This window comes from Lagopus leucura, unplaced genomic scaffold (genome assembly GCF_019238085.1).
Source record: "Lagopus leucura isolate 7727_CA_CO unplaced genomic scaffold, USGS_WTPT01 Super-Scaffold_100009, whole genome shotgun sequence".
NCBI lineage: Eukaryota > Metazoa > Chordata > Aves > Galliformes > Phasianidae > Lagopus > Lagopus leucura.
This window is the reverse complement of record NW_024962266.1, coordinates 2,719,982-2,730,558: the sequence shown is the minus strand read 5'-3', so window position 1 is coordinate 2,730,558 and position 10,577 is coordinate 2,719,982. Positions and strand designations below refer to the sequence as shown.

Here is a 10,577-nt window from a genome sequence, read left to right as displayed (position 1 = left end):
TTTTTTCCTTTTCTTTTGTTTATTACATAATTTAAACATTTTGCTGATAAAGTTTTTTTTTCTTTTGTCAATGACCATTTTCTTTATATAGCAACAGAAGAAAAAAAAAATTTAGGCTCCAAAACCTTTCACAAAAGTGAAATTGGTGGCATGGCAACTTCAACCCTTCCCCCCGCCCCCCTTTTTTGTTTTCCAAAAGACATTTGAAGTTCATTTCTCTTTCAGCAAATCCCACTGTTTAAAATCGGGGCTTCAAAGACCCACATCCAGGAGCTGCCTCCCACCCCAGCAGTGCTGGAAAGCCCCTTCCTCACCTCCCCGCCATCTGCATGGATCTCAAGGGATGAGTTTTTCCACACCCACCTGTAGATGTTTTCCAAACCAATCCCAGTGTTGACTGACCTGTAACAAACCCCCCTCCCACCCCATCCTCGCCCCGTTCTGTGAGTTTTACTGAGCAGATACATGAAGGCATAGATAAGACTAGTAAGACAGAATATACTCATCATCCCTATCACAACGCTATGTCTCTAAGGCATGCCATCCTAACCACGATGAGATGGAAAGCCAGCTGGCTTCCTGCACGTCCCATCTCGTGTACCTGAGGGAGGGAGGAGAAGGGGATCTGAGCTTGCTCTCAGACTTGCCGCCCTCGCTCCTTCTTTGTCTCCTCTTTTGTTATTCCATTGTCTCTTCCTCTCTTCAAAGCCACCATCCTTCCTTCCTCTTCAGCTTCTTCATCTCTCCCAGAAGTTCCAATCCCTTTGTGTGTGTGTGTATTGGAGGCTGGTTTCTAACACTGCTGCTTCTCCTTCAGCTTGGAGCTAAGAAACGTGGGTGATGTCTGAGGATGTTTTCAGGAATAACCCCTGCGTTGGGGTGGAGAGGAAAAACAGGTTGAAAACCTGAATACATGGGACGGTGGAGGCAATGGGTTTAGAGGAGTCTAGCTATCAGCTTATGTAAGTTGGGTGCTCGTGGATGAGATGCCCAGCTAGAACATATCGAAGCATTAGCTTTGTGACTCAGCAGGATGGGGACTCATCCCTGGAGGCGTTCCTACATGCTCTGGCCGCCCTCCCTGGTCTGGGATCTCCGTGCCCCCTCACCCCTCAAGGTATGTAAACAACTGCCTGGAAATAGCATGGCTGGATCTGAGGGATTCAGCATGTTTGCTGCAAAGACCCTGTATGTGCAGACTGGGTCGTTTCACCCAGCGTTTTTGCTGTTAGGGAGGTGACAGCTGCCTTCTCTGAAGGGGGCTGTGGCACACTTCCAACAGGGAGGACAGCAGTGCCCAGCAGGTCACCAACCATAGTGCAAAGTCTCATCTTTGTAGCTTCCAAAGAGCAACTTACGACTTCTTGTAGGTGTGGGGAAAAAAAAAAAGTTAGCTCTTTCTTTCCCCAAAATATCTTGGAGTAGTCTCAGCCTCCGTGTGTGCTGATACCACACTGTCCCTTGCTGGGGATAAACAAAGTGCCCTAGAATTCCCTAAATCTCACCAGCCCAGGTCTGCAGGGAATGGGCAGATGCCCAAGAGCAATAGACTTCTAGAAATGGGAAGCTGGAAGGAGCAAAGGCAGGGATAAAGGTGTGAAGGAAAGCAAGACTTGTACCCTCCTCCCTGTGGCTGCCAGCTTTCAAGAGGCTGAGCCACCAGCAGGATCCTTGCATCCTGGGATACCCAGCAGGACAGCAGCTTGCTTAAGTAACCCTTATCTGTGCAGGGCTCAAATTATTCCCTTTTGCTCCATGCTACGTGCCTTATTTTTTGGCATCTAGCTGAGCAGCTTCCGCCAGGCTTGTCACAGGCAGGAAGGCAGGAAACTGGCTTGTCCCAAGGGATGTATGAAGTACCTGAAGCCAGTTTGGAAGGGTGAATATATCATGCATAAACTTTTCAAAGACAGGAAGAGGAAAGGAGAGAAAGGAAAAATGGGAATTTGACAGCCAGCATTGGAGAGCTGGAGGCTTGAGGATGAGGACGGGCCCAGCCCTAAACAGCTGAGCCAGGCCTGGAGCAATTCTCATCAGTGGCGCCAGGCCACCTCTTTCCCTCTTCTTCCTTCCTTGCTTCTTGGTGTTATAAATGGCGGATCCCTTCCCAGGGGCTCTAGGCTGCCTCTTCTGACATGGGGCTGGAGTATAGCATCTATCCTTGGCTTTGGAGTGGGCTGAGTTCGCTTGCAGACAAGGAGAAGTGAGATGTGACATTCCCCTGATAAGTTATGCTTTGGCAGCACTGCTTGCCCCTTCAGAAATACCATCTTCATGACCTGTCAGAGCCAAGTGGAGGATTTTGGTGGCTGGGGTGTCCTTACTGCTGGCATGAGGAGGTTCTGCGGGGCACAGAACCACTTGCATTATGCCTGCCCACTGCCCACCAGGATTACATGGGAAGCAGGGCACTGTGGCAAGAGAGCTAAGGAGCTTGCACTACAACTATTTAATTAAAAAAAAAAAAAAAAAAAAAAGAAAAAGAAAGAAAAATATTCACTTAGATTTGTTGAGCAAAGAGGAAGCTCCTGCTCTGAGCATGCTGGGAGGATGGACCAGGGCGACCATTTCCCAGTGACATGCTGGGAGGGGGGATGGAGCTGTCCCTCAGTGAGCACACTGAGAACATCCCTGCCCCCCTCCCTCCCCGTATACAATGGGGAGGACAGTTCCCATAAGAAAAAGAGACCAAACCATTCCCCGTGGGGCCGTGCCGCCAGTCCCTGGATGTTGCTGCACTACGGAGCATCAGCGCCGAGAGTGAGAGGCCATGGGGTGGAGAGAGAGATGGAGACACAGAAAGAGAGAGAAAAGTGTGATGGAGAGCTGTAGAGACGTGGGACGACAGGGCTGTTCTGCTGCAGGGCCTCTGGCACTTAGCCGGAGGTGTTGATGTAGAGCTGGCTCTTGAGGATGTAGTCGATGACAGGCTGGCAGAGGTAATCCACAACGTGTCCATCCCCGTGCTGCAGGGCCAGTCTAGGGGAGCAGGGGAAGAGGAGTGTCAGAGCCTACGTGGGGAGTTGGACGGCCCCTTTCCAGGAATTCGGGCTTCCTGAGCAGGGGCTGGGAACACGGTGAATGGAGGGGCTGGCTGGGAGCACCCTCAGCATCACCCACCTGCTTTTGGTGGAGCTGACGACCGACATGGGGTGGTTCGAGTCGTCCTTCACCACCAGGATGTTGTTCTGTGGGTGGAGAAAGAAGAGGTGAGGGAAGGGAGGGATGAAAATCAGTATTTGCCACACCCGTGTCTGATTGGCCATGGAGGTCTGCTACTTGGTGGCCACATAAGTGATCCCAGTTAGCAGCTGAGGCAAAACCAAGGGGGGGAACTCTCCAGGACCCATGTGCAGTGTGACCTTGGTGGTGCCTGGGGGGCACTTCGAAGATCTCCAGAAGGTTTAATCTCATGGAAAGCGTGTAGCAAAGAGCGAGGGAGTGCAACAAAGACAGCATGCAGTCTGGAGAGCAAGATTATGAGGAGCAGCTGAGGTGCTGTGGCTTGCTGAGCTCAGAGCAGGACAGAAGGACAGGGACAGGGCCTGTGGGAGCAGCGTGGAGGGGGGGAGGGTCAGGAGTAGGGAAAGGGTCTGCTCCGTGGGGCAGCAGGTGTGGCCCTGAGCTGTCAGAGCTCAAGGAGTGCTGGGACGCTGCTCTCAGCCACAGGGCTTGGGCTCAGTGTTCCCTGTTGGGTCCCTTCTAACTGAGGATATTCCATGATTCTCTGGCTCCCTGACTATGTATGAATCCACTTACTTTGTACTTGCGGAGTATTGAGGAGTGGTTCATGATCCGATCAGGGTCTGCTCCATCCCGGGGCACCACCACGATCCCAAACTCCCCAACAATCACCTCCATCTAGATAGAATCAACACAAAGAGAGTTTTCACGACCTGCCAGTGCAAAATCTGCCACAGCCTTCCAACCCCCACCCCGAGCAGATGTGCACCCTGCAAGTACTTGGCAAAACTTGGATGGGGGTTAACCTCAGATTTTCTCTTTCTGGACAGCTTTTGGGAAAAAACTTGGATTTATTAAGGAGTGATGCTGGTGACAGGCAGAGTGATCTGTGGTGGATGAAATAAAAAGGAACAGGGTTAAACTCTGTTAATGAATGTTGAAGTTAGGCTTCAGGGAGAACTTGTCATGGTAGTAAGGACAGCAGCAGATGTTGCCTGAGGATGACATGAACTCTGCCTCACTGGAGATTGGAGCGGAGGAAGCAGCAGCTGCACTGCTGCATGTTGTCTTCACAGCCCCTCATCCCTGGATTTCTTTGTGTTGATGTTATTATTTATTAGTGTCTCGGAGATGGTACTCTGGAGCAGATCACCAGGACAAACTCTCCTCAGGATGGAAGGGAAGAGGATTCTTGGGGTAGTGCATGGATCCCAGCACCATCCTGCATACTGGGAGTAGATTGCTCCCATTGCTGTGGAGGGATGGTGACTTCTCCAGTGTTAATTGAAGCATTTTTCATCTGTAGTAGTGTTTGAGATAGGCTCATCTCAGTGCACTGAACTGTGCCTGAATTCTAGTGGGATGCTGTAGAAGCACCAACATCAAAGCCAAATACAGAGCTAAACCATCTCTGTAGAGATAATTTGCCATCTGCAGGTTGGATCTGCCTTTGCAAGGGGGGGGGAAAGCGACTTCCCAAATGCTTTTCATGTGTTTTGCCATGTGGTTGTGGTCTTGACTGCTCTCAAAATCTCACCACAGTCGTTACTGCGTATTGCTTGCCCACGTGAGATGGTGTCAGGCAATGTCTGGATGAGGGTAGACATCATTTTTCTTCTCAGTTTTCTCTTTTCTTCTTTGTTATTATTTTACTTATTTTCTTCCTTTATTATTATTATTTACTCTTCTTCTGTTAGATGCAAGCTGCTGGTATGATTTAAGGGTCTTTCAGTTCTAACATAAGGGCAACACTTCTCTTACATCAGCTTTTTTGTATACCAGGGGTGCAGAAGCCCCTGTTGTTTGCGCACCAGAGACAAGTGATGGGGGTGGGGGGAAAACCAGAGCAGCACTCAGGAGATGGTGGAGGAGGAGGGATGGAGCCTGGGAAAGGGAAGAAAGAGGCCCTGGCAGTGACTCACATCAGACTCGTTCCAGAGGCCAGGGATGCAGAAGGATTCCAGCAGGTCACTACCACAGAGCAGGAGGATGCGCAGTTCTGAAGGAAGGAAGCAGAAATGCTCAGAGATGGGAGAGAGCAGGGCTGAGTACACCTCTCCCTCTCCTTTCTTACCATTCCATTGCTCTGCTCAAGGGTGTTCTCTTTCACCAAAACACCATCTTTTGCCAAAATGAATCCTGCTAAAGAGGCTACAGTCCTTGCATCCCTGATGATACCAAACAGAAAGCCAACCCTGAACTATCCTGTGCACTATTTCTGCTTCTCTCCTGCACTGCTGGGTCATTTCCAGCATTGCTGTGGGCTGCTGAGACACCTAGATGTGCCCCAGATGCGTGGTATCCCTCGGGGTCAGGAGGCATTTCTGTATTTTCAGACACATATAAGTGCTTTGTGGCCTGTTGCAGGGTCTTGATCTGCAGATATGTGTGGAGCTGCACTGAGCATTTGGCATGGCTTGATTTTTCTACAGCAAAGCTGAGCAGTGCAACTGCATGATGAAGCACTGGAGCTTTTAGGATTTATTTGTTGGTTTGGAAACCCAAAAGAGGAAAGCTACAAAACTGCTCAAGTAAGGAGGGGTGGTCAGAGGAGATGTCAAGCAGTTCAGTGCTGCTCCCATTTCAGCCCCAGGCCATGCTGCCTGGCACCAGGGGTGGTGATGGTTCAGCATCCCTTACTTGCCACCAGATTTCTGGTGGTGCTGATGGTGGTGGGGGCTGCAGACTCACCAATCTCCTCGTATCTCATCACTGTCCCCAGGTTGGCATTTTCATCTGGGAGGGAAGAATAGAGTTACTGATACCTGGCAGGGGGTGCTGGGGAGGCAAGTGGGGCTGTGGGTGATGCTGTACTCCTGTACCTACCCACAAAGGTGAAGCGCTCCATGGGTGGGCGAACGCAGCAGATCCGACTCAGGCTTTCTCCTACCTTCCCCAGGATCTTTGCTGAAGGCAGAGAAGAAAAGTAAGTTAGGGAGAGGCTTCATCCATGGCTGATTGCCCTCACGGAGCATGGGATGCTCCCATGCACGGGGACAGCAACTCCCATGTCTCCTCTGGCAGATGACTCAGCCTTCATATAACCAAATATCCCTCAGGCACTATGAGCCTGCTGAGAGACCTCACCCAGGTCAGCTGAAAAATAAAATGATTGTTTTTTTCAGCTGGAGCAGAAAAGAACAGAAATACACCGCCAGGAGTGCGGAGGGAGCTAGACTGGTGTTCATCAGGAGCATGGAGACAGGTCAGCTTAACACAGAGTTATAGAAATCTTTCGTTAAGTTTGGGACCAACCAAAAATTAATCTGAGTCATGAGGCAGGTTGGGGATCCTTAGGCTGCAAGGAGCACAAGCACACTGCTATTCCCCAACCCCAGTGGTGCCAGCAAGCTAGAAAACTGGGAAGAGGGAATGGGAACACTTCTCCACCATTAGAGGTGAAAGAGGACTTGGAGGAGCTCAGAAGCATTCCTGAGCAAGTGTTTGGTACCTCATGATGGGGTGTGAGGAACAGGTGGCCAGTTCCTCCCCTTCCTCCGCAGAGCCACCTACCTGCGGTGGGCTTGTTGGACACGTTGTTGTTCTGGTAGATAGGCTGCGTAGATTCATTCTGGGGCTGTCCGATCACAGGGGTAATGGAGGGAGTGTTGACATTGGAGAGGATGCAGCCGGTCACCCTCTGCAGCAAGAGAGAAATTTAGTGGTAAAGATGGCTTCCCCAAGGCTGGAGGTGATTCTTGAAACTTTTGCTGCTCTGGTAGCCATCCCCTCTCACTGAAGATGAAGGTCATCATTAGTGACAGACCTATCCATCTCACTTTAGCTTTCCTGTTGCTTTATAATCTCTAGTCTTGGGCTAGTAGGACTCTATTGTCTTTCATTTAGAGAAAAAACCTGTTTGTTCCCTGCTGATTGATGATAATGCAAGTAGTTCATCCAAGGGGCTCAGTTTGCTTTCAGAGGCAGGGAAGAGGAGCAGAGAACAACTGTGACATAATGTCTTGTGTACTTCTCCAGGTCAGGAACATGTGTCTTCTCCATCTGTCCCAGCCATGTTCTAGGCACTGATGTACACCTCTGGGCTCCGGAGCCTATCCAGGCAGAGGATGGTGTCTGCAGCCTGATTCTGGTGCAGGACCAGGGCACGAGATGCAGCGGGACTCACCTTCATCAGGTCACGGTGGTGCTCCAGCACGCTGCAGGTGGTCTGCCAGGTGTCCTGGTAGCACTCCCAGGGGTCCACCCTGCAGGAGCACAGTGAGGCAGCAGCATCAGTTGGTGGCCGCTGCCTTTATGTCCTCACCACACCATCTCCTTCCTCCAAACCTTCCACCCAGCTCTCTCTAGTAGCTTCATCCCTCCATTCCCTGTCCTGGAGTGAGAGAGAACCTGAACATGTGCCCATGCCCAGACTCCTTCATACTCTTAACTCCTGATCCCCTGGGCTCAGATATATCTGCGTGTAGTGTGATCTTCCTGATGGCATTACTGGTTCCAGCTCACATGTGGGCTTTCGTGGACCAGGGATTGCTGCTGTGTAGCCCCAGCACCCCCTCCCTGCAGTGGTCTTTGTCACTCACCGGATCCAGTCGGAAGATTGCACAGCCAGCTGGCACATGGTCAGGCGGTGCCGGCTGGACACCAGGCCCTGGAACAGTGAAACTGAGGATTAAAAGGAGGCAGTGCATAAAGATTATCTGAGTTCCTTGTTTCTGGATAAGAAGTATTCCTGCCTTTCAAAGCTGAAGGTCTCAGTGCGGTTACCTGGGGTATGGTGGGTCCAGGGGTGGGTTTTCCTGTTGAAATTTCTGCATCTCACAAGAGAGGAGCAAAATCTCCTTTCTTATTTTAGATTTTTTTCCTCTTCAGAATAAAACTCGTTTGTATTACAATAAGAACTGGCTTTAAAATCATTTAACCAACACAACCCCAAAAAATGACCCCCATCATTTTGGATGGTAGCATTTCTCTTTCCTTTCTGGTTTTATCTGGTTGCAGGCTCTCGCTGTAAGTTTTGTCTGAAGACTGCTGGTTTTATCCCTCACCATCTTCTTGGAGGCTTTCCTGTGGCTTCTCAATGCTTGACATTGCACATACAAAGAAGAGATAACAGGAACAACTCACCGTCTTCCCATAGGAATCATGCACAGGTGAGACAATGCCACCGATGACGATGAACCGTCCAGTCTTGTGCAGGTAATCACGGGCTCTCTCTAGAGGAGAGCAAGAGGGGATCAGTGCATTAACCCATTCCATCAAGCCTCTCAGAACTGGCTTTATGGCTTTGCCAACTGCTGTTTGAGGGTTTCACCTCCAGCTTCATATAGCCATCACCTGCCTTGCCCTAAAAGTTGAACCCTCAGCTGCCAATTGTGAATCTGGTATTTTTCACCACCCCCCAGAAATAGAGAATCCTAAGGGCTCTATCATGTTCACCCTCATCCTCCTCATTGGCTTTTCTTGCCTTCTGCATGGCTTGGGTGCAGCAGGAGAGCTGGAGGAACATTTTGAAAGCAAATGAGACTGGCCAGCCTGCATGGCTGAGATGTGACAGTGGAGTGTGGACATGTGTGCTGCTCATCCAAAATGCTGGATGGGAATGGATGACAGCAGCACAGGGAAAAGTGTTCTGTTTTAGTCTAGATTTCAGCGGAACAACCCTCAGTGCTCTGGGACAAGGTAGAGAAACATCTGCAAGGGTGTCAGCCCTAGAGGCTGATATGGGACTGGAGATGAGGAGGGAGGCCATTTATGTTTTGGGGTTGCTTTTGTTGTGTGAGCTGGAGTGAGCAGGAAAGGGCACGGTGTGCAGCAGGAAGGGAGGGAATTGGAGCAGGGATTGTTCAGTCATCCCTGAAAGGGGCTGGTAGAGATGCTGAGCACTGACCTTCCTGAAGACCCAAAAATACTGTGGAAAGGATTTATGGAGAAGGGGGGCACGTCCTGGGCTCTTTTGGCAGATCCAGAGGAACCCAGCTGAACTCAGGAGGTGATGCATGAAGCCAGGATGCAGACAGATACTTCCTTTGGGACAAATAGCACCCCCAGGTGTGCTCATGTACATGTGTCTCTATCTAAAGGCATTTTTCTTCGCTTTCATTGTGCAAACAATAACCCACGTAGAACTGCTTGGGCAAAATTATTGTGTCCCCTCAAGTTTTGACATGCATAAAAAGGACTATTGTTCACAGAAACAGCTGTGGGGCACTTGCAAGTCAAGAATGGCACTATGATTACTGTGGACTTTTGTTTCCTGAGCTCTGAGCAGCCCTGGGACATCCTGTGAGACATTCGTTAGCTTTAATGCACCTCCTAGACTCACCCTAAATCCTCTCTCTGGCTTTACTCCCAGTTGTTCTCCGTGCATGTCAGCATCCAGAGAAATAAAAATGGGGTTAAATAATTCAATTTGTGTGGTGGAGCAAGGAGCAAATCATGAATGCCTGAATTAGACATACCTAAAACTGTCCTGCCTGCCTTTGGGATCCCGAGCTTGAAGGTGTTAACACCAGCAGTTTGGTTTGAATCCTTTTCTCTTTTCCCCATCTTTGCTGGGTATTCCTCTGCCTATTGGGATCCATGTGGAGCATCTTCCTCCATCAGTGGCTCTCACTGACCCAGCTCAACCCTGTGGTATTGCGTCACCAAGGGGGAGAAAATGGGTTGGACAGGGTGTTTTAGAGGAGTAGAGGTACTGGATGGGATTTCTGGGAGGTTGTTCCTTTTTGTGCATGTTGAGGTGAGCACCCATGGTACTGATGGAAATAGTAAGGACCAAAGGGCATTCCTGAGTTAAAGGTTACTGTTCCTGGGGGCACACTCCTATCCTTTTATTTGCAGCTATACTAGGTCAGTGCTATTGCATAATTATTGCTATGCGTGGTATAAATCATGTACATAAAAACAGCCTATGCAGAAGCTTGAGAGCCCCTTGTGCCTGCTGAGGACTTCCAGAAACGCTGAACCAGTCCCCCAAAAGCATAAAAGGAATCACAGGGGAAGAGTGGCAGCTTGTCCCTCTTGGGTGCTCTTTGTGTGCTGCTAGTGAAGTTAATTGCCTTCCCATCACTACCTTCACAGTTAATTTTAATTGATCAGAAAGGGGAAAAAAGTCTTCTTTTATTCTTTTTTTTTCTGAACGTGACTTTTCTTTCACAGGAGCTGTGTCCTGGTACCTCTTACAGATCTTTGAAAAAAGACATCAGAGAATAAACATCTTGTGATTAAAATGGAAAAAAGAAAGAAAGAAAGAAAGAAAGAAAGAAAGAAAGAAAGAAAGAAAGAGAGAGAGAGAGAGAGAGAGAGAGAAAGAAAGAAAGAAAGAAAGAAAGAAAGAGAGAGAGAGAGAGAGAGAGAGAGAAAGAAAGAAAGAAAGAAAGGAAGGAAGGAAGGAAGGAAGGAAGGAAGGAAGGAAGGAAGGAAGGAAGGAAGGA

General features: G+C 49.4%; 1 protein-coding gene across 1 annotated transcript in view; it reads right to left on the bottom strand.

Annotated features, from left to right (window-relative positions):
• Positions 1-441: 441 nt before the first annotated feature.
• The window catches only part of NMNAT2 (nicotinamide nucleotide adenylyltransferase 2), a 21,977-nt gene continuing 11,841 nt past the window's right edge, over positions 442-10,577 (bottom strand). Inside the window, exons 2-11 of the mRNA XM_042873840.1 lie at positions 8,269-8,357; positions 7,725-7,792; positions 7,310-7,388; positions 6,697-6,823; positions 6,010-6,090; positions 5,875-5,919; positions 5,106-5,182; positions 3,760-3,861; positions 3,121-3,188; positions 442-2,979 (exon numbers count right to left, since the gene is read on the bottom strand). Of these exons, the coding sequence (XP_042729774.1) occupies positions 2,877-2,979; positions 3,121-3,188; positions 3,760-3,861; positions 5,106-5,182; positions 5,875-5,919; positions 6,010-6,090; positions 6,697-6,823; positions 7,310-7,388; positions 7,725-7,792; positions 8,269-8,357 (839 nt within the window). The 3' untranslated portion in view covers positions 442-2,876. The remainder of the gene's footprint in view (positions 2,980-3,120; positions 3,189-3,759; positions 3,862-5,105; positions 5,183-5,874; positions 5,920-6,009; positions 6,091-6,696; positions 6,824-7,309; positions 7,389-7,724; positions 7,793-8,268; positions 8,358-10,577) is intronic.